Source organism: Arachis hypogaea, chromosome 1, assembly GCF_003086295.3.
Source record: "Arachis hypogaea cultivar Tifrunner chromosome 1, arahy.Tifrunner.gnm2.J5K5, whole genome shotgun sequence".
NCBI lineage: Eukaryota > Viridiplantae > Streptophyta > Magnoliopsida > Fabales > Fabaceae > Arachis > Arachis hypogaea.
Window position 1 is genome coordinate 37683488 of NC_092036.1, and position 24179 is coordinate 37707666.

Sequence of the window (24179 nt, forward strand, 5' to 3'; positions counted from 1 at the left end):
TTTTTCAATAATGCCATCGTGGTTTTTAATAACGTTTTTTTTTTCTGTCTTCGAACTTTTTTTACATGTTTCTTTTTTCTTCTGCACAGTGTCTTTTTTTTTTTCGTTTATTTGATTTATTCTTCGCTTTTTTTATTGTCATCTTCTTTTATTATCATTATTATTATTATCGTATCTTTTTTTATATATATTCAAAAAATTATAATATAAAAATTTTGATTCATAATACAAAAATTTTAATATAAAACATTTTAAAGGACTATATGTTTAAAACATTGACAACCAACTAATAAAATACACACAACACAAAAATTTCGACATACAATATATAAAATTTAATGCGCAACACAAAACATTTGATAAGTACCACAAAAATTTTTAAAAAGCTACATATCCAAAATTTTAATATTCAACTAATAAAATATATATAATATAAAATTTAAATACATAATATAAAAATTTTTATACACATCACAATTTTTTGTATGCACACTACTAGAAAATTAGTTATTACAGACGGATATTTCCGACGGATTTTATCCCACTGAAATACAGAAGAAATTTCAGAGGGATTTTTTTGTCGGAAAACCAAAAAAATAGATTAGCATAAATTACAGACGGAAAAGAGAATCCGTCTATAATTCCGTCGGAAAAATTAATTTTTTTCTGTGAAATGGTTACAGACGGATTTTCCGTCTGTAATTAAGTAGACAAAACGTGCATTTTATTAAATTATTACAGACGGAAAAATCCGTCTGTAATTTAAATAAAATCCGTCGGAAATATTGAAAACCCTAGTTGAAGATTAACTCCATTCACTCGCCATTCACGCCTAGTTTTTGAACGATGTAGTCCTCCAACTCCCAGGTTCCCGAAACTCCCAGGTTCATTTCAATTTTTCACGTTTTCCTTGCTCCCTGCCTTCTCTCTTCGTTGAAGATGTGACGTCCTCCGCTGTCACCGCCGCCGCGGCTCGCATCGCATGAGCTCCCTCCGTCGCGGCGTCGCCCTCATCGTGTTTGCTCCCTTCGTTGCCATCGTCGTACGACCTCTCTCCGCCGTGCTCTTGTCTTACGAGCTCCTTCCGCGCTGCTCTCGTCGCTGCTTCTTCTCTCCTCGCCGGAGGATTGTCATCATCTCTTCTCCTCGCCGTTAGTTCAGGTATGCCTCCGCCTCTTTCTCGTCCATATCCCTAACCCCTTCCATTGTGATTCTATTCTGATTTCATTATCCCTAGCCCTAGCCCTGTCCCTTCCCTGTTGCTGCTGCTAATTTCACAGAAAAATAAAAATAATACTAATTAACTTCATTCATTTTTTAATTTGTTGAGATATCGAGATCTGTTCTTAATTAACTTAAAATTACTGATAAGTTTCTACAAATTTGTTGAGATATTGAGATATTGAGATCTGTAATAGTTGGTGCTGTCCGCTCTGGCTACTTACATGCGCTGTTTGATGTCTTTGCAGAAGTAAACCTTCTGTAGAAAGTTCCGGCTATTGTTCATGGAAATTTGAAGCTCTCCGAGAGGTAATTCTTGATAAGGAACCATGCTTTTTAACCCTCCTTTCTTATTTGATTCTACACTTAAATGTCAAAGGAACAGAAATTGAACAAGTCCTTTCAGGAGGAGCTTAAAATATTAAAGCTGGATAGAGACAAAGTGAGTTTATATTATATATATTTCATCATTGTAACTGAAGCATTCTTTTGCTCACCGTGAGATAAAAATAATCATTCTGTTTGTAGTTATACTATGGGGAGGTCATAATTTAAAAGACTTATATTTTTTAGTTGTGAATTTGTGATATTTACCTCTAAAATGTACTCTACTATAACCCATTGTTCTCATTATTGTTAGATGGAAAATAATGAAATTGAGGCTGCTCTTGAAACAAGCAGGAAGTCTTTAGCGGCTAATGTCCTTTCCAGTGCTTCTCAGGTACAGGTCAAGCATTCAAGGGATATCAGTTATGTTAACAATATAATGGCTTTCTGATAATGCAAATAATTACTTTTTGGAATGCCGGCATTGGCTTTTTATAACAGATGTCAGATCCTTCCAAAAGTTTTCCAGAAAAGGAAGAAGTCGTAAGTTCCATACAAAAGCTAAATAAAGATTTGATGGATACACAGCCGAAAAATCAGAAAAAATGGACGAAGATATCAAAATTATTGAAGATCTAAGGCAAATCAATGATTATTTAAGGGCTCAAGTATCTTTGGTTGCTGAGAAATCATAGAAAATTGAATTCTCGCTTTTCACTACTTGCTTTCGAATTTCTTGTATCTTCTGCATAAAATGGTTAAGTAGTTTCCACTTTCATAACATCATTCTTAATAATGTTTTTCTCTTCCAGATGGAGCTAGCGAGAAAAGTTTTTAAGGACGGAAGGGATGTTGATTTAGAAGGTTGGTCTAACATTTTGTTGCTAGAGCTGATATCTTAGTATTAGTCATTACATGATACTATTTTAGTTTAATATAATACATTGAAAATTTGACTTTTAAGAACCGCAAAATGCTGATGTTGATATTTTTGTTCATAGATCAAGTCATTTCAGATCAATTCCAGATTGGCTACAGTTCTTCCAGATCAAGTCATTTCAGATCAATTCCAGATTGTCGATATTTTAGTTTCATATGTGTTTCCATCACAGGCCTTAAAACTTGCATGACAAGTGGATATTCATACATTGAAGGAATTGAACATTTGCTTCTTTCCTTAAAGCAAAACAACTATGAGATGCATGCTTTTACAAACTACCCCATATGGTAAGACAGTTGTTCTTATTATGATTTTGGCTTTTTGGCTCCCCATAGTCTTCTTCAGAATGTTTATACTCTATACAAGGTTTCTGTGCTAGTGTTAAAGGTCACACTTTTCAAGAACCCAGTTGCAGATTTATCTTTGTTTCAGTTGAAGATGGGTATTTGCAATCAGGATGCAATCAAGCAGTTGCAATCCATGATGGAAAATGGTGTGTTCTTCACAACCTTCAAAATAAATAAATAAATCAGTCTCATCTCGCATTCTTGTTTTACTTCCATGATCTCTAATTGATAAAGATTCCTTCTTTTTTTTGTCTCGTTCCAGTGAATGAGCAGCAGAAGATCACATTCCAGGTTTGCTTTTTTTTTCTTTTAGATAATATGCTTAGATTCTTATATGTTTGATCTTGGATATTGAGAAAAGATTTAAGGAAAAAAGAAACAATTTAACTTATGATTCATGATCTGCAACTTGATTTGGTAAAGGAGAAGAAAGAAAAAAGCTTTTCTTTTTGTTTGTTTATTTGAACTTCCAAATTAAGAGAATCAAATGATCATTATCCTGAATTTTAGTGATATTAAACCAATAAGTGCCTTTTCTTGTTTTCCCTTAGGCATCTATGGCAAGTCACTCCGCTTGTTATTTAAATTTTCTATTAATTATTTCAATGTCTGAAAATTGAATTTACTTGGATTACTATTTTTTGTCTGCACCATGCTCTGCCCTTTTAATTTATTTTTACTTTTGACATATACATAATCTGACATGGGTTTTTTAATTTCCCCCAAAAGGATGCATGGCAGTGCGACATATGTGGTTCTAAATCTGAAAGGGGATTTGGTAAGGAACTGAGAACGTTATTTTGTTATTTTGCAATACTGCAAGTGAGAACATACGTGATATTGTGATTGTAGAAATTTATCTGATAATTCTGTTTATTGTCTAGTCTGTAAGTTTGACTTTCTGGCTGAAAAGTATTACTCCAGTGCAATCACTACTAACCAGTAATTGGATTATGAATTGTAGTAAATAATAATCTTCAGTCTAAACTTGAAAAATTAAAGAACTAGAACTGACCGCATTGAATGCAAACAGTGATAAGCAAATATAATAATCAGTGAGTGGTTAGATTATCTGAACTCAGAATGTACTTGTATGTGATATTATGAGCATGTTTCTTTGAATTCTTTAATCTTATTGATGTAATAATATTTACATTCTGGATCTGTGTAACAGAGGCAACTTTTGAAGTGCTCCCTAGACTTAATGACATCAAATTTGGTAGTGGAGTAATTGATGAACTTCTCTTTTTGGAGTTGCCACGCGAACAAAGATTTTCTTGTGTTAAAATTTTTGGAAAGCAACGAGGGTGATCCTGAGTTACTTGTTTTCATTCCGTAAGTTTCTATTGTCTAAACAGTGAAGCCTTTTGTGTTTTGTGAATGCTAAACTGACAGTTCTCATGTTTTAATATGCTATATTGACTATATTTTTTTATTTTACTGTTATTATATATATACTGCATATTCATGAAGTTTATTGCATATAGATTTTCATTTCTATTTTATTATTTTGATAATTATACTGTTCGACAGTTTATGACTGCTAGAAGGCCAAAGGCCAAGATTATTTATTTAATTTTTTGGGGAGAGACTTCCTTTCATCCTAATGGTTTTCCAATGCATTCCAGCCATGAAATTCTGCATGTTTTCGTGTTCAACTTTCTGCTAAAAGCATTAATGGTACTTACTTTTTCATTTTTATCCTATCAGTTCTTATGTAACCTTTTCTTTTTGGATTCTTTGTGAAATAGATTTACTTCAGATGTCAAAATTAAAAGCATATCCATAGTAGGCGGAGCTGATGGGACAAGTCCTGCTAAAATGAGAGCGTAAGTTGTTTGATTTTTTAGAGCAGCTTTTCCATTTAGGTGCCTTCCCTTTGCAAGTGGAATTTGGTAGTAATTCCTGAAAATAATGTTTTAAGTTCATAGATAAGTATTAGCTACCACAACTTTAGTTTTACAACAATTTGATTGTCACGAGTCTTTTGCCTGCTTAAAGCTGTCATCTGTTGCTACTTGTATGATTGCTTGCTTATATTCTCTGTTGGATGTTAAGAAAACAATTCAAATATGTTAGAGAATACTTGTAAGATCCTTTAGTTGTACTGTTATAAATGACTAGGTGGATTGAAGGTGACATCTAGCTTGTGGAGGAAAGGTTGTAAAATGAAAGACGAAAATGTAGATAGATGGCTATATGCATTTTGGCATTTTCCTTATTACTTGCTTTTACATAGGTGTAATGCAGTCTAGTTTTGGACCTGATTCAATAGACTTAGTGTCATCTCTATGTAATACCTAGCCTTCGTAAAGTACTTGATTAAGCGACTGAAAACTTTGAATTCAATTAGGTTTATCAATCGAGATGGAATTGACTTTTCAGATGCACAAAGCATGCAAGCCATTCAGGTAATAGGTTCTTTAAAAGGATTTCAAGGAATTCATTGATTGACACATAAGGAAATGCCCTATTCACTTTGAGCAAGTAAAAACAACATAAAAAAAGAATTTCACAATCATTAATCAATGTCAGTTATTGAAAATTACAGTAACATGCTTACAGTTAGGAGTGCTGAAAAAAGCCGGGAGTCCAATTCAGCATGTGATTCAGGTGTACTTTTTTATTTTTGCTTTTTTAGATTTGCCTTGCTGTTTTATTGAGCTTTTGATTGCTCTTTTGGACTTGTCTTGCCTTACTTGACAGATGCACCAAAATGATTCAATATATACTAGCTAAATTGTGTATCCCAAAACGCTTTCAGGTAGTCCGCAAAAACGATCCTTTAGGAAGAGATGTTGAACTCTTTCGTCGGCATTATTACGCTCCAGGTCAAGTTGGTCCAGCCTCTAAGGATATACTCCTGCTGACTGATCGAAAGTAGCGTTTTTGTCTAATGGTTTATTTGTCGAGGAGGTGTATTTGTCAATGGCTCTGAGCAAGTCACCATCATGCAATCTAAAAGGAATAGGATCAATATAAAATCTTGTTTGTTTAAATTGTTGAAAATGAAGGAACTAGTAGTGTCAATGAGTAATGTAAATAGTTATAGTTCTGTCAATAGTTTATTTTTTTGGGTACCTTTTTATGATAGTCAGATATTGGCCAATGATGTTGAAAAATAACATCCAATTTTATAGGTATTATGTAATGAATATTATGTTTATCTATATAATTTTTGGTCTCTTTTTTTTTTCAATTTACAGTGTGTTTGATGGAGGAAATTTAAAAAATAAACCTAAAGTATTCATTTTGCAATGGAAAAATTTAAAAAAATTTCTATTTTACTTTACCGACGAATTTACAGACGGATTTTCTGTCTGTAATCCTAGTGTGAGGTGATTTTCCAAGGTTCAAATTACAGACGAAAAATCTGTCAGAAAATCCGTCTGTAATTACAGACGAAAAATTCGTCGGAAAATCCGTCTGTAATTACAGACAGAAAATCCGTCTGTAATTACAGACGAAAAATCCGTCGGAAAGTCCGTCGCCTTTGGTAAATGGATAGAAAATTTACAGAGGGAAAATTCGTCGGTAACTGTTAAAAATCCGTCTGTAATTTTTCGACGGAAAAAAAATTCGTCGGTAAATAATTTCCGACGGGGCTTTTACAGAAGGACAAAATCCGTCGGTAATTTCGTCGGTAACCAAAAATCCGTCTGTAATAAAGACTAAATCCATCTGTAAATCTGTCTGTATTAATCCATTTTCTAGTTGTGGCAAGGTACATATATTTTTGAAGGATCATAATTAATTTATTCAATTAATAAAATATATTTATAGTAAAAGTTTATGTATTATATATAAAAAATTTTGTATTATGTATAAAAAATATTTATGTTATATCAATAAAATTTTTACTATGTACAAAAATTGTTATACTGTGTAAAAATTTTTGTTATGTTAATAAGTTTATATTCTCCAATAAATATATATGCGCTGAAAAATCACAGAAAAACTGAAGTGGTGACAAATATGTACGCGTTTTTTTTTTTTTGTTTAAATTTGTATCAATTTAATTGAATTTCATTACAAAATTCTTTTACATGTTGTATTACGATCTACTTAATATATTGAAAATTATTTTTTTCTTTGAGTTGTTTTAGTAAGGTGTCCTACTCTTCTTCATTTATTTTCCTCATTAATTGACTAAAGTTAAAAAGAATAATTTTCTTTTCTACGAAGTTTTAGACAACTATTAGATAATAATTACTTATTGAAAATAATTTCGTTCTCTAAACGGTTTCATATTAATTGATAATAACTATTTAATATCTCTCTCTGTCTCTCTCTCATATACACATATGTTTTTATTTTTCCTCTCAAAATTGTTGTAGTGTGTTTTTATTTTTCTGTTTATTGTTTTTCCTTTGCTCTTTCATTTAAACCTCCGGTTCAATTTACATCTCCACATGATCCCTTAATTATTATCTCTATTTTTCGATAAATAATAATATCATTTTTATTTGATAATATCACATTATACATTATTTTTTTCTTATATGCATGTTTATATGAATTTACAGAGAAAAAAGTGACATCCAAATAGAATTAATAATATCTATTCTCATTTTTTAAATAAAGAAAGTTTAGATTTTTGATATTTTAAAGACTAACATATATATATATATATATATATATATATATATATATATATATATATATATATATATATATATATATATATATATATATATATATATATATATATATATATATATATATATATTGCTAACATGTAGCCTTAGCCATATTTTAAGAATGCCACAAGAGAAATTTAATAAAAAATATGAAATATATAATATATATACTTTATTTTTAATATATATATATATATATATATATATATATATATATATATATATATATTACAAGAAAAATGTTGAATACTGCCAGATTTATCGGTGAAATAACGAAAATATAGTTGATAAACTTATTACCGTAAAAAATAAGTCGGCAGCAAAATTCTCGCCGGTAATTAATTATTACCGGTGGATTTTACGATGGATTGTGCGACGAAGGTGGCCTAACATGTGAAAATTTTTCGCCAATAACTTTGGCACCACATTATATTGTTTCGTGCAGATTTACCGAAAATTTTTTCGATAAATTCAATTACTTTTTTATATTTTTAAAATTTATTTTGAATAGAATTAATAGTCAAATTCTAAATAATAAAATCAAATAATAATTTTATTAAATATCAAGTGTATGTATAGAATAAAAAATTAAATAAATAAGATACAATCAAATAAAGCAAAAAAATTCTAATGACTACAGATTATAATAGTCGTTGTCGTCATCCCCTTGGTCCTGCTGAGGTAGTGGTCTAAGCAATGATGTGGTGCTCCACTTGGAATTGTTGAAAACTTACTACTGAAGGTGGAAACTTTCATTTTTTCTATGAATTTTGTTATATTGGACATAGAAGAGGATGTGAATACCTTTATTATCTTAGGAAGGAATTTTTTCGCTACCGGAAGGGCCTTGATTGATGTTCAAAAAGGTGAATTAAAATTGACGGTCAATAATGAGAAAATCGTGCTTAATGTGCTTGAGGCCCTGCAACATCCTAGTGATCCTGAGGGATGTATAAAGATTGATTTAATTGAACCATTGGTTCAGGATGTCTTGGAGGCACAGGAACTTGAAAGTGTTTTGGGACCCTCTTTGGAAGGAGATGTGGATGAGATTGATAACCCCACACATTCCAAAAGGGCATGTTAGGGGCAACCTAAACTTGAATTAAAGCACTTACATTCCTCTTCAAGTATGCTTTTTTGGACGAAAAAGATTCATATCCTGTGATTATAAGCTCTTCTCTGAGCAAAGGTAAAAAGGACACATTAATACATATTTTGAAAAAGCACAAAACGGCCCTTGGTTGGACCACCGGTGATTTAAAAGGGATAAGTCCGACTATGTGCATGCACAAGATTCTGCTTGAGGAGGATTTTAAACCTGTTGTGCAACCACAAAGGTGGCTTAATCCAACTTTAAAATTAAAGAAGTGGTTTAGAAGGAGGTTATGAAGCTGTGGGAAATTGAAATCATTTACCCTATCTCTGACAGTTCTTGGGTAAGTCCAGTGCAAGTTGTTCCCAAGAAGGGAGGAGTGAAAGTGGTTACAAATGAGAAAAATGGGCTAATTCCTACAAGAGCCATTACCAGTTGGCGCATGTGCATTGACTATAGGAGGCTTAACACTGCTACTAGGAAGGACCACTCCCCCTGCCCTTTATTGACCAGATGCATGAGAGGCTAGCCGGACATTCATTTTACTATTTTTTGAATGGCTATTCCGAATGCAATCAGATTGCGGTGGACCCACTAGACTAGGAAAAGAAGGCATTCACTTGCCCTTTTAGAGTATTTGCCTATCGAAGGATGCCATTTAGTTTATGCAATGGCCCAACAACTTTTCAATGGTGCATGCTTTCCATATTTTTTGATATGGTTGAAAGGTTTATTGAGGTATTTTTGGATTACTTCTCTGTGTTTGGTAATTCTTTTGATTCTTGCTTACACCATCTATCCTTAGTGTTGAAATGGTGCAAAGAGACAAACCTTGTTCTAAACTGGAAAAAATGCCATTTTATGATAACCGAAGGTATTGTTCTTGGGCACCAATTTCAAGCAAGGGAATATAGGTGGATAGAGCCAAGGTGGAGGTAATTGAAAAACTACCACCACCGGCTAATGTAAGGCAATACAGAGTTTTTTAGGTCATGCAGGTTTTTATAGGAGGTTCATAAAAGATTTTTCAAAAATAGCTAGACCTCTGAGCAACTTTTTAGTTGTAGATGTACCTTTTTGTTTTGATGATGACTGTCTGCATGCTTTTGAAACTCTAAAAGCGAAGCTTGTCTCTGCACCCATCATAACTCTTTCCAACTGGGACTTGCCATTTGAGTTGATGTGTAATGCCATTGATCATGCCATTGGAGCTGTTTTGGGGCAGAGGCAAGACAAGCTTGTTCATGTTATCTACTACGCAAGTCGCATCTTAAATGACACACAAAAGAATTACACAACTACAAAAAAGGAATTATTAGCTGTGGTATATATTTTTTATAAGTTCAGGTCCTATATTATTAGTTCAAAAGTTATTATTTACACTGATTATGCTCCTTTGAAGTATCTTTTGATCAAACAGGATGTTAAGCCTAGGTTAATCAAGTGGGTACTCATTTTTCAGGAGTTTGATGTTGAGATTAGAGATAAAAGAGGTACAGAGAATCAAGTAGCTGACCACCTCTCTAGGATTGAGCCTAAAAAAATTGCAGTTAATCCTATCCCAGTGAATAAAGCCTTTTTTTTTATTAGCAGCTCTTTGCTATATTTGGAGCCCATGGTTTGCTGATATTGCAAATTATAAGGCTAGCAGGATCATTCCCATAAACTTCACCAAGCAACAAGTTAAGAAGTTACTTCATAATGCCAAGCATTTTTTATGGGAGGAACCTTATTTGTTTAAGATATGCTTAAATGGACTCATTCGTAGGCGCATTCCAGAAGAAGAAACAAGGGCTGTGCTTTGGCATTGTCATGGGTTTGAGTATGGTGGCCATTTTGATAGAGAGAGGACTGCAGCAAAAGTCCTCCAATGCAGTTTTTATTAGCCTACCCTATTCAATGATGCCAGAGAACTTGTAAGAAATTGTGACCAGTGCCAGAGAGCTGAGAATTTTTCTAAGCACAAGGAAATGCCACAATAGACTATACTGGAGATTGAGTTGTTTGATGTGTGCAAATCGATTTCATGGGACCTTTCCTCCCTCATACTTAGACAACTACATATTAGTAGTTGTGGACTATGTGTCCAAGTGGGTGGAGGCTATGGCTTTACCGACCAATGACACCAAAATTGTGGTGAGCTTCTTTCAAAGATATATTTTCAACAGGTTTGGTGTCTCAAGGATGTTGATCAGTGATAGGGGAAGCCACTTCTGAAATAAACAATTGAATTTTCTTCTTCAGAAGTATATAGTCCGACATAAAGTAGTCACCCCGTATTACCCTCAGACCAGTGGACAGGTGGAGGTCTCAAACTAAGAGCTCAAACAGATTCTAGAAAAGACCATCAGTGCTTCAAGAAAAGACTGGGTTAGGAAGATTGATGATGCTCTCTAGGTTTACCAGACATCTTTCAAGACTCCTATTGGCATGTCTCCATACTAGTTGGTCTATGACAAGACCTGTCACTTAGCTTGCCTGTAGAGTTGGAGCATAAACCTTAATGGACGAAAAAGTTCCTAAACTTTGATGCCAAGCCTGTTAGTGAGAAGAGGCTCCTCTCATGTTATTTTTCTGGAAGCTGAAATCCCTGTGGTCAAGACCTCTAGTCACCAAGATTTCTTTGTATGGTCATATTGAAATCGTGGATGAAAAGTCTAGCAGAAGATTTACTATAAATGGCTAGAGTGAAACACGATCTTAATGGCGAGATTAACTGCTAGTAGACTGCTCACCTGCTTACTTAGCAGGGATAAACCGTCAAGCTAGTGATATTAAAGAAGTGCTTGTTGGGTGGTAACCCAACGTTTTCAATATCCTTTAGTTATGTTTTATTCTGTGCATTCTTATTCATTTGATTTTCATAAATTCCCAGTTTTCCTTATTTTTTATGGTGTTTGAGTCATGCATTTTGATTAAAATAGGAACAAGTGTGCTTTGAATGAAGTTGGGAGTCCCATGAAGTAGGAATTTGATCCTGGTAGTTGGGCGCTAATCATTGGGACTTGGCATTTAGCACCAAGTTGTGTGAAAGTTGAGGAGAATTCACTGTCACCTTGCCGTTTAGCACCAGTTCTAGGCTTCTAACACTAGGGGAGTATACAAAGGAGGGGAAGGCTGCTGGACCCCTAGTATTTAGTGTCATTTTTGGGCATTTCACACCAGGGGTATCAATTTTAGGGATTTTACACTCTACCACCCTGGCGTCTAGCGCCAACCTTAGGCGTTCAATGCCAGGGTCCCTTAAAAAAAAGAAGATTAGGCACTATATGCCAAAGGATGGCGTTTAGCACCGAGGGCACGTCAAAGGATGAAGTCCATTCGGGAGGGGTGGCGCTAAACGCCCACACCTGGCGTTTAGCGCCGAGAACGCTGCACCTTCCCTTCCTCAATTTGAATTCAAATCTTTTCATAAATCCCCAAAATTCCTTCTCAAACTCCACTTCTCCATAATCTCCTCCTATATCTTATCACTTCACTTCCCAATGATTCTCTCCCCTTCCTTATAACTAACCCAAATCAAATTCAAATCCCCCACCTACCCCAACATAACTCCTTATTCCATAACCTTTTTTCACCCTCCACTATAAATACCCCTTCCCACCTTCCCTATTCCACACACCACTATTTATATCCCCTCTCCTTCTTCTTCCTTTCTTCCTTTCCTAAGCATCCAATCCATGCCTCTCTCTCTCCTCTATTATCTCTTCTTATTCTTTAATCTTCTTTACCTTCACGCCTCTTTCCCTTCTTCGTTTCCCATACCCTTTCCCAATCCCATCACTCACAATTTCCCAAAATTCTCCCCTCTTTTTCACACCTTTCTTACCAATCCAATAACTCCCTCTTTCCCAAAATTCCCTCCCTCTCCTCTACCCCTTTCATTTGTTCTTCTTATAATCCCCTACCACCATTCAACATCCACCATCCTAACCCCTACTCCTTCTCCTTATTCTTCTTCCTTCCTCTTCCCCATGCCAAAACCAAACCTACCCCCTCCTTTTGCTCTTCTTTCTTTTGCTAAAGGACTAGTAAACTTTTAAGTTTGGTGTTATTGCGCTGCTTATTTGGACATTTGTATTCAATGGTACCAAAGGGAGGTGAGTCATCCTCAAGGAAGAGAAAAGAAAGGCACCACAATCTGGTGACTATGACTTGAATAGGTTCTCCTCCAAGCTACATGAAGATCACTTTTTTGAGATCACAGTAAAAAATATGATTTTGGAAGTGAAATTCGATCTCAAGCCGGTTGTTAAAGGATGGTTGGAGTTCATCCAACGCTCCATCATTCTAACAAGCAATCGCTCTGAGTGCACTGTTGACAGAACCGTCATGATCTATTTATCATGATAGGACACGAGGTGGATGTAAGTGAAGTTATTCCCTAACAGATTTATCATATCACTTCCAACACCAACGCACGTGCTAAGTTGGGCTTACCTCATCTTATTTATTGGCTCTGTGAGGCTATTGGGATCCATGTTGATAATGATTTCTCTATTCCCATTGAGTGGCCTATCTCAAAGAAGCCCATGGAGAAAGTACGAGAATACGCAAGGGTCCCAAGAGGAGGTCAGGCCAAGGAAGAAGGCCAGCAAGCACCTCTACCACCTTTCATGCCTCAAGAGCACTACTTTCCACCTCAGGAGTACTGACAGCAGCTGACATTCTCACTTGAGTAGATGAGGGTCACTCAGGATAGCCACGACATCCTCCTTCATCAAATTATGGCTAAGCAAGAGAGTCTGTGCCACAAGTTTTGCCAAGTGAGGCAAGACATAGGGCGCTTGCAATGACCATATGGAGCACAGCCTGAGGAGGGAGATGGCCACCCTCAAGACTGAGGTGGTTGAGTTCTTTGCATTCTATTTTTTCTTTTTGTTTTCTTATTTTATTTCCCCATTTTCTATTTTCTAGTATTTTTTGTTAATGCATGTGTTTTAGTTCTACTTTTCTTTAGTTTTTAGTTCGTTTTAGTTTATGTTCTTCTTTATTTTCAATGATCTCATGTACGGCCCTCAAGAAGTATTTAAAAAGAAAAAGTAGTGGTGTTTATGATTAAAAGTTGAGTTTAATTTACTATTGTCTTGTTACATTGCATGTGGTGGTATATATATGTTGTGATTATAATTGCATTAAGAGAATAATATGTGAAGTTCCTTAAACAAGAGGAATGTTGACTCTTGAGGAATAAGAATTTAGAAAACTATTATAAAACATCCATAAATGATAAAGAGGTTAATCCTTGAACCAAAAAAATTGAAAAGAAAAACAAGAAAAAGAGAGAAAAAGAAAGAGCAAGAAAAGAAAAATAATGATGAAAAGATCAAAGAGAAAAAGCTAAGTGCAAAGCTCTGAGCATCAATGGTTGATATCCAATTGTGTGCTTGTGGTGTTTATTGTCCAACGACGGCTTGGGTGATTAGATCTGAGGGGTGCTTTATCAACCGACAACTTAGACCAACTGGTCTAGGATTGTCGCTTGAAAATTCGCTACACAAGCTACCTTGAGACAAGACATTTAGCAGTCCAAAGAGGCTCTGGACATCAATGTTTGGGATTAAGATCTCAATTATATGCTTGTGGTGTAACTATATCAAGGAGAGGCTTGAGTACCTAGATCTGAGGAGTGCCTTATCACTCGATAACTTGAACCAACTGGTTCGGGATTACTGATTGAAAGCTCACTATCAAGAGTTGTCTTGAGATGGAGCATTTAGAGTTGACAACAGAAAAATTCTCTCTAAAGTTCAAAGAAAAGAGTTCAAGGATCAATCCTGACTTAATGGGAGTGAGGTTTCATAACATCATCCGAGTTCTAGTTCCTTTGAGGTATTGACATTCCTAAGTTTTCAAGGAACCATGAGAAGTAAGGAAGCACTCATGATCACAATGTACTAGACCCCACTCTTAAAGTAAGCATGAGCTTCAATAGAACTTTAACTTCTAACCAAATTCATTCTTAATTTTCATTGTTCAAGTTGCTTGAGGACAAGAAACACTTTAAGTTTGGTGTCATGATGTGTGAGCATTATTAGTGTCTTTTCTATGCGATTTAGATGGTATTCCATTGACTTCTTAGAGAATTAGGTGATTTATTCCCTATTGGATGATACTTTGAGTTGTGCTATATTTTGTTTATTACAAGTAGCACTCGGGTGGAATTTGGCATAGTCTAAAAGGAAGAAAACAAGAGAATTGATAGCTGCCACCTCGACGCTAAACGCCCAGTCACCAACGTTTAGCGCTAACTCCTTAAAAGTCACAATTGCATTCGGGAATGGGGGCGCTAAACGCCGACTCACCGACGTTTAGCACCAAAGACATTGAAAAGTGTGCGAATAGTCTGCGAGGGTGGCGCTAATGCCCAGTTACTGGCATTTAGCACCAACAACGTGAATTAGAGTGGTCCCCATACGTGAAGCACACAGCAACGGAAGGAATTGTGCGTTGATTTCAAATCAAATAATCAATTAGAAAATATTCATTAGGGTTTTATTTAAGTTTTAAATTAATTTTAACTAAGAGTATAAATAGGATTGAGATCCTCTTACGCGGAAATTTCTCTGCTAGAATTTTCTACACCATGAGCAACTAAACCTCCATTGTTAAGGTTAGGAGCTCTGTCTACTTGAATGGATTGATAATTATTTGTTCCTCTACTCTTGATTAATGCATTGATTATGGTTTAAGGATTGGTTTTGTTCTTCATCCCAAGGATTAGTGATTATTGGAAAATAACTCTAATTCAACTTGAATTCTATTTGAATATTGGAAAAACTATATCATTAGAATTACAACTTGGAATGAATTTCTCATAACTTCTAATTATCTGGACTTAGTGTGGTACATGACATATAACTGCATTATGCTTTTGGGTTCTTAGGGTTGTGTGGCTCCTAAATCGGAAATTAAACTTAACCCTCTAATGTAATTGAATGTTCAAGGAATTGACGGTCGGTTAGATTAGAGGAGATTGGATTGCCTATGAATAGAAATTTAATCACTTGGAATTTGCCATAAACATAATCATTGCATGATCAAGATAGTGGATATTGAATATTAATCCGAACATTTAAACATTTTGAAACCTTTAACTCCATTCTCATACTATTTTCTCAACTGTTCATTGTTGCTTTCTTATTTTATTGTCCTTTATGTTAATTGATAACCCAAAACTCTCATTTCAATTTGTCTAACTAGAATAACTAATCAATCATTGCTTGCTTAGTCCGTTAATCTTCGTGGGATCAACACTCACACATCGTGAGTTATTACTTGGTACGACCTGGTGCACTTGCTGGTAAATTGTGGTTTGAAATTTTGCACCAAGGGCTTGGTAAGAACAAAGAGATAAAAGAAGACCTTCAAAGAAGGTTGGACATCAAGTTCCCGATATAAAAGTTGGTATATCTTGAAAAAACCCCAAGAATTAAGGTGCAGTTGGGTAGGAGCAATATTACTAGACCAAAGGACATCAATCTCGAAATTGAAAAAAGAGGGATGGACATCTAGTTTAGTAAAAAAGCAATCATAGGCATAGAAGAAGGGGCGTTCCGACCTATCAAGTCGGGAAAAGCATATCATTTCCTCAGGATCAACAACAACTATCTCATAATTTCCCTCATCCTCCTGATTCACACACAGTCTATGATGTTTGTGAAATTATTCAGCATACTCTCTATCAATTACAAGAACGGGAGTAAGGACAGTTATATTTACCCAAGTCAAGTTGGACGGAACTTTGGTTGACATGTTGGGAATAATAGATTGAGACATAAAAGTTATACCTACAAATACAACAAATAAAGAAATCGTCACAAAAGAATTCGGACACCAAACAGAGGAAATCGGGTTGTCATCAATAGAAACAAAATACAAATTTGAAACATTTTTCACAAAAAAACTCAAGATATAGAAATGGCATCACTTCCGAACAGGCAAAACTGACACCATTTGGGGACAACACAACTATATCAAAGTTCATAGCAACAAGCAGCGACAATTTCAACGGTTTTAGTAGCGACAGTTTCAAAGAAAATGTAAAATTCTTCATCAACAACAACATTTTAAAGCATCATTCAAAGCAAATACAAGTACTATCCAGAGCAATTGAAACAAAACAAAAAACGAGCAAAAGGAAAAAGTACCAGCCTTGAAGAAACAAAAGAAACAAAAACAAGGGCTCCACCGACACTGCAAAAGCACAAACGATCCTCCCCGAAATGCAAACGAAAACCTCAAAAGATCCATAATGGAGAAATCTTGAATTGGGAGCAGTTAGGAAGAAAGCAAAAGGGAGAATGAACATTTCAGAAACGAAAAAAGAGACGAGGGAAAAAGGTGAAGCATTTATAAGAGACAAAGGGCACTGGAACCACAATGTTTGGGCCCGACCTCATAAAATCTCATACTCAAGCAGGGACATTGTTCATATCATGGTCCAAAAACAAAGCCAACCCCAATAAAGATAAAGGCCCACCAAAAAGTGGCTTTTTTCTACTTGTCCAACCTTATTAGAGGTCGGGTACAACGACGTAGATTGGCCCTGCTCATTTGAATAAGCAACCGAATCCTAAAATATCTCTTACTATCTCTCTACTCTATCTAGAAGATAGATCTCAACAAATTTTCAAGATAAAGGGAACGGTTATCCATCATTAAAGGCGGCGAAAATGTAGTTATCTATTCTATTATAAATATACTAACACCCTCAGGTATATTTAGAACCCAATCTACTAAAAACTTACTTAAAGCCCTTTCTAACTTAAGCATTGGAGTCTCTTGTAGGTACCACCATTATCTCCTCACGATGAACTCGGACGGCGGCACCTTGGCACCAGCACAAGTCAGACGTTGCCTCATAAGGAGTCTAAACCTCACGTTCAAACCCAAATCACTGTTTTAAGGTATATATATATATATATATATATATATATATATATATATATATATATATATATATATGAATTCTTACTTAAATATTAGGAAGATAAATTAGAACTCATATTATTTTCCTTATATCTATTTCTTTTATGTTTTTTATTTGACTCAGTTTTTATAAATTTATTAGTAGTCTTCTCTTTTAATATATGTGGATCGGATTGGATCAGATCTAACCTAAAAAAATGTGGATATTGTATTCGATCTGATCTAATAGAAATAGTGTGAATCGAATAAAAGTTTAGGTTATATCCAATTCGATCTGATCCGTGTACAATCCTAAATATAGTGATATATTTTCCTCATCTTTCATGTCTATAGAATTCAATTATCATGTGTCAAATTTATTCATGTGACTTGGTATGTATTTTACTTGGCTAGTAATTTTAGTGTTTTACTTTATATGACTTTTCAATGTGGTGTTTATTTTTCAAGGTACAGAAAATGACTCAGTTTGCAGGCTCATACCTATGTGTGATAATTCCTATTTTCTATTTGTTGTCGTTTCATTGGATATACCATTGGATTTATTAGACAGATAAATTGATAGTAAGTAAACATGCATATCACTTTCCATATTCATATATTTCTTATTTATTCAAATACTTTCTATTATTCCAATTCATTCAGTTTGTTAATTACTTTTTGAATAATAAGATTTTAGATTTTATTCCTTTCCCGTACAATTTATTTGTTTTAAAGTTTTATCTTTTAAAAACCATTTGAAATGGCATCTAATTTTGATCCATCTCAAAGTTGTTGATCATAATTATTTAGCTATAAAATCCCAACATTTTGATCAAGGTATGCAAATTTATTACACTTATATTGTTTTTCTTATTTCTCTCTTGTTTCATGGAACCATATAATTTCTTAAAAGTAATTTTATATTTAGATATTTTTAATAAAAGAATTATTTTATTTATTAATTATATTTGAGTACAATAATATAAAAATATTTATTTATTTGTTTATTATATAAAAAATATTTTTTAAATAAAAATATCTTTTAAAAAATATAAATTATAACTTCTAAAAAATATTTTTTATTTTTTAATTCTTTTATTTTTACTATTGAAAATTTGTCAAACACACTAAAAAATAAAATAAATATAACTTAATAACATCCAAACAAGTTCTTAAATTAATTAATAAATTTTAAGAATTTAATATTTAAATTAAATATTATCTAATATAATAAGATTAAATCTAATTTAAATTAATCAAGATTAATTTTGAAATTATATCTTTTGTTTAATTCTAGATTTTATAATTTTATTATGAAAAAATTTAACTTGCATTAAGGATGATATGTTAGGAGATTGTTTAAATACCTTTGTGAGATAATTTGAAGAGGTTTTGATGAATAAACTTTTTAGTTGTTTTAATACATATTTTTCTATGTATTCAAATAATGTGAATCATTTGTTTTGTTTGTTGCATGAAAGAATTGAAGGATCCATTCTAAGGTAATTCTTAGTATTAGTTCTTTCAATTTCATTTCTTTGGTCAAAGTTGTAAAAGACAGGTTTTTTAAAGGTTTAATAGAAAAAATTCTTTCGATAATCTAGGTTGTTAAGAAAAAAAATTTAAAGATCTAGTAGAAAAATCTTATATTTCTTATGATTTCTGCTGTGGTTTTTATTCTTGAATTTTTTTTATTATCATTTGGTATTAGTTATATGTCATAAGTAAATTCTTATTTATCTATAAAATTTAGAATCTTAGTCTAATTTCTTTATTTCTTTTTATTTGTTTTGTAGTTTTAATTTAGAGTCATATTCAACAAAAGAAAAAAAGCACGAAATTTCAAAAAAAAAAGTCACGAAGATTAAAAAAAAAAAGAAAGAGCACAAAAAAAAAGTGAGGATCAAGATTCTTCTTAGAGATAATAGTGCCAAAACAAATTTAGATTTGTTTCAAATTACTTTTAAGTATCAATTGGTATTTGACTTTGTATAGTTTCTCTTAAATTTAAAAGGTGTCTTTTCTTGTTTTTGTATCTTTATCACATAATCTATTTTTTTTTGTTTTTTTTGTATCTTAATTTGGTCTTTTTTTTCTTGATTTTTAGAGTGCAATTTGTTTAAAATAATACAAAAATGGTAAAAGACAAGAATGGTGGGTTAAAAAAAAGCCATAAATTTTGTGTAAATACAAATATCCTAATCCAAATGATACACATAAAAAGAATGTTGGAAAAAGGTTTTTAATATGAAAAGTTTTACATTTAAAAGAAAAGAGGGATGCTAAAGCTTATTTTAAATGAAAAAAAGAAGACAGAGTTAATTTTTACATGTTGCAACCTTTAAGAGAAAAAGAAAGGATTGGTAGAATCTAAATCTTTGGATGTTATTCGTATTTTGTGGAATGAATTAGGTAGATCTAAAAAAAATACAGAAAAAGTTCAATTTGCGCATATGAGTCATGAGAAACAAGTTTGTATCATGATCATACTGTACGAAATTTTTTAAAAAGATTTGTAAGTTGAAACAAGTATCAAAATATGTGAAGGAGTATCACAAGGAGTTGTTGAATTTGATGACCAAGGCTAATGTTAAAATTAGTCTTAAAGTTCTTATGGTTCAATTTTTTGTCGGATTAAACTAAAAAATTACAAACGAGGTTGAACAACACTATTATACAATAATGAAATATCTACTCAATTTGGCCATTAAGGTAGAGAAGTGGCAGCAACTTATAGTAAATTAGCTTTTTTCAGAGTCTAATTCTATAAAGATTTTAAAAGGAGCAAGTTTCAGGTTAAGAAAAATTTTATAGTTACAAATTTCAAGAAGAATCATATAAAACAATATAGCAAGAAAAATTCTTCTAATTCTATCTTTAATTCTTCTTCAAAGCTAATGGTAAAAGAATTTGTTGAGTATGCTATAAGGAAAGATGTGTATTTAGAGGAGCTAAATGTGTAAAATTTTTTAAAGGGATCCTTGGTATGTGAGCAATTTAAAAAAAAAGAGAGAATTAAAAATTTGAGAGAAGAAAAAAGTAGAAAAAAATAGACAATGTCTAAATGAAAGATAGAATTTTGAGTGAAAGAAAGAGAATAGTGAGAGAGAAGTCAGTGAGAGAAAAAGAAATTGAAAGCAATAAACACTTGTGAGAGAGATCCACAAAATGCTAGTTTAAACAAGAGTACATTAGTGTCATTAAAGTGTAAAGAGTCTTTAATTTTTTATATTAAAACTAACCATAAACTGCTTAGTATTTTCATGACACTTTTTTAAGATTTTACAAATTTTATGGTCAATTTGAAAGCTATTAATGTAGAAAGAAAGAAAGAAAAAAATATAATCAATTTTATTTTTTAGTAAGTAATTATATGAAACATGTCTCAAGTACTCAACATATGACAAGGTGTTGTATGCTTTGTATTTGATAGTTCAAAAATCTTGAACAAAAAATATACAAAGTAGACTGAATTGTTTGATTATTTTTCATATATGATTGAATAAGATAATGAGAATGTGGTTACTGGTGGGTTGTTCAAAATTTATGATCTAATCACTATTCTTAATCCTAACTTATTAATGTTTGAATATACGAAGATTTTTATATAACCAAATTTAATTTTTGTTCTATATATGTTGTTTGTAAGAATAATAATTTAAAGGATCACCGTGGAATAAAAAGAATCTGATCTATATATTTTTCTTTATCTTATCATGGTAGGAGTGTTGAAAGAATTTATTCTAATTGCATTACATATAAAAAGTTGAATATTAAATATATTGTGCATTCTTTTGCTTATTCTTACTTATAATTGAATTGATATTTCTACGTCATAAGAGTGTTGAAAGAATTTATTCTAATTGCATTGCATATAAGAAGTTGAATATCAAGATTTATCAAATATATTGTGCATTCTTTCACTTATTCTTATTTATAATTGAATTGATATTTCTATAGTTTTTTTTACTTGTCTAAAGTTAGGAAACATAAACAAATAATTATTCTTATTATGAAAAGATTAGCATAATGACACATTTAATTGAATATTAAAATATTAAAAATTTTGTTCACATTGTTGAGTTGTTTTTCAAAGAAGTTGATAATGTGCTTGATAAATCACTATTTTATGGTTTATCTTGTGCTCAATTGAGTGGTTTTTATCAATCTTTCATACACTTATTCATACTAATTGCATATTTTATATTTTCCTTCCTGATTTTGTGCTATGATTGAAACCATGCTTCTTTGGCCTTATATTTGCTAATATTAATCCTCTCTTATTATCATTCGATGTCGTGATATGTGTGTTAAGTGATTTTAGAGATTGCAGGGCAGGAATGGCTTAGAGGATGGAAAGGAAGCATGCAAAAGTGGAAGGAATACAAGAAACTGAAGGAACTGCTAAAGCTGTCTAGCCTGACCCTCTCGCACTAAAATGACCATAACTTGAGCTATAGAGGTCCAAATGATGCGATTCTAGTTGTGTTGGAAAGCTAACATCTAGGGCTTCGAAATGATATATAATTTGCTATAGTTCCCATACAGCTATGCGACGCGAACACGTACTCCATGCGGACGCTTCGCAGTGACGAAAATCAGCGTGTTTGATTTCATAACCAGCAAATTCTGGGCTGTTTTTGACCCAGTTCTTGGCTCAGAAAACACATATTAGAGGCTATAAAATAGGAGAATGCATCCATTCATAATTGAACAATTCATACAACTTCTCATTCACATAATTTTAGGTTTAGATGTAGTTTTTAGAGAGAGAGGTTCTCTCCTCTCTCTTAAGATTTAGGATTAGGATTCCTCTTGAAGGAATTAGGATTTCTTCCTCTCAATTTTCAGGTTCAATGTTCCTTTTACTTATTTTCTTAATTTGGTTTATGAACTCTTTATGTTTGGATTGATTTTCTTTTATTAATGCAATTTGAGGTATTTCAGATCTATGATCTTATTTAGCTTTTTACATTCTTAGCTTTGGTTGATTAATTAGAGACACTTGAGTTATCAAACTCAGCTGTTGATTGAAATTGAAATTACTGATTGATCTGGATCACTCTAAAGCTAGTCCTTCCATAAGGATTGACTAGGACTTGAGGATCAAGCTAATTAGTCCACTTGACCTTCCTTTGTTTAGTAAAGGCTGACCAAGTAGGGTTAAAACCCAATTCTCATCACACCTGATAAGGATAACTAGGATAGGAATTCCAGTTCTCATACCTTGTCAAGAGTTTTTTTAATTAATTTATTTTTCTTGTCATTTAAATTACTTGTTCCTTATTTCAAAAACTCAAAACTATGGTTTTCCATAACCAATAATAAAACACATCTCCCTGCAATTCCTTGAGAAGACGACCCGAGGTTTGAATACTTCGGTTATTTATTTTATTGGGTTTGCTTAAGTGACAAACAAAACTTTTGTACGAAAGGATTCTCTGTTAGTTTAGAAGCTATACTTACAACGCGATTATATTTTTAAATTTCTTTACAAATAGAAATCCAATCGTTAGCGCTTATTTATGTTAATTATTTGAATGCTCATATCTTGCTTGTTAAAAGTATTTTGGATAATTATTTGTTAGACATTGAATTTTCTCATAATTCTATAATGAGAAAGTATGAGGAACCAATATATGTATTATACAATCTATACAATGGGGTTAAATTGAAATTAAAATTAAATTATGGGCAATTAATTAATTTTGAATTGTTTCTAATTTGAAATTTGAAACAAATTAGAAATACCGTCAGTTATAGAATCAAAACAACAACGACCTCCCTCTCTCAATACGGCGTGACCTCCCTTCTCTCCATTTGTCCTCAAATCTCGCCGGTGCAGTGCCGCCACGATCACCACCCACCGTCCGACTCTGTTCCGACCGTCATCGTCGTCCACACAGACTACCTCCCAACACCACATTCCTCTCATTTGGTCAATCTTCGCGGCACCGCAGCAACCTGGAAGTCCAGCGAGGACAGTGCGCAACTGATGTGTACCTTCTTTCCGATGTCGACGTCGCAAGATAAAGTTCCTTAATGGAGTGCAATGTGGTTGAACTATTGGGTTGTGTTCCATCTTCCGGTGGTAACGAGAATTCATCAAATCCACATGAAAACGTAGCCGACCATGTCGTTGTCGAGGGTTAGCAATCGAATAAGGTGAGCACCTTACGTTCAAAACATTGATAAGGGACGGTTAATTTTCAGATGATTTAGATGTTTACACTCAACGCAAGTGGCTTGTTTCGGGTTATATTTAATGCTTACCCAGATGCATCATAAACATTCATGATTTAACCATATTTGTGATTGGTTTATATTGAATGGTATGCTTATATGTATGGAGAAGTTGCATCATAAATTAATTAATCATGGCATATTAATTTGTCTCCGGATGAAACTACTTTTTTTTTGGAGTATCTTCTATTAATATATAAATTTATATAACCAAATTTGGATTGCATGTATAAGCATAAGAAATGTCTACATTTAGAGACCTTGCTACTCAATAAGTAATCACCCATGTTTCTGTGCATGATGCCCATAGGTCCTCTGAAACCTTAGCAGTGATGTATATTGAATTTGAGTTACATCTAATGATATTATTATTATGAAGAATATATTTGAAAATAAAAATTAAAAAGACAAGGGTTTTCAACTGATGGGATACTTAATCTGCTTCCTGCATGTTT

General features: G+C 32.9%; 1 protein-coding gene across 22 annotated transcripts; it reads left to right on the forward strand.

Moving 5' to 3' along the window:
• Nucleotides 1-794: 794 nt before the first annotated feature.
• Nucleotides 795-6029, forward strand: LOC112802377 (uncharacterized). Of its 22 annotated transcripts, none has more exons than XM_072197731.1 (15): nucleotides 797-1161; nucleotides 1470-1530; nucleotides 1607-1663; nucleotides 1862-1942; nucleotides 2050-2091; nucleotides 2361-2412; nucleotides 2550-2775; nucleotides 2868-2981; nucleotides 3098-3126; nucleotides 3565-3613; nucleotides 4010-4170; nucleotides 4587-4664; nucleotides 5189-5246; nucleotides 5387-5448; nucleotides 5600-6029. In XM_072197731.1, exons 4-9 carry the CDS (start codon nucleotides 1862-1864, stop codon nucleotides 3102-3104), a joined length of 522 nt encoding a protein of 173 aa, XP_072053832.1. In that variant the 5' UTR covers nucleotides 797-1161; nucleotides 1470-1530; nucleotides 1607-1663; the 3' UTR covers nucleotides 3105-3126; nucleotides 3565-3613; nucleotides 4010-4170; nucleotides 4587-4664; nucleotides 5189-5246; nucleotides 5387-5448; nucleotides 5600-6029. The 22 variants fall into 22 exon arrangements, with proteins under 22 accessions (XP_072053828.1, XP_072053834.1, XP_072053843.1 ...); XM_072197778.1 differs by having other exon boundaries at nucleotides 2921-2981; XM_072197730.1 differs by having other exon boundaries at nucleotides 1628-1663.
• Nucleotides 6030-24179: the final 18150 nt, after the last annotated feature.

What these genes read in the sequence shown, in the direction of transcription:
- LOC112802377 (XM_072197727.1), top strand. Translation starts at nt 1,862, where the DNA reads ATGGAAAATAATGAAATTGAGGCTGCTCTTGAAACAAGCAGGAAGTCT. An exon ending in TTCCAGAAAAGGAAGAAGTC is followed by an intron (nt 2,092 to 2,360) that starts GTAAGTTCCATA and finishes TTTCTCTTCCAG; the next exon opens with ATGGAGCTAGCGAGAAAAGT. An exon ending in AAGGGATGTTGATTTAGAAG is followed by an intron (nt 2,413 to 2,549) that starts GTTGGTCTAACA and finishes TTTTGTTCATAG; the next exon opens with ATCAAGTCATTTCAGATCAA.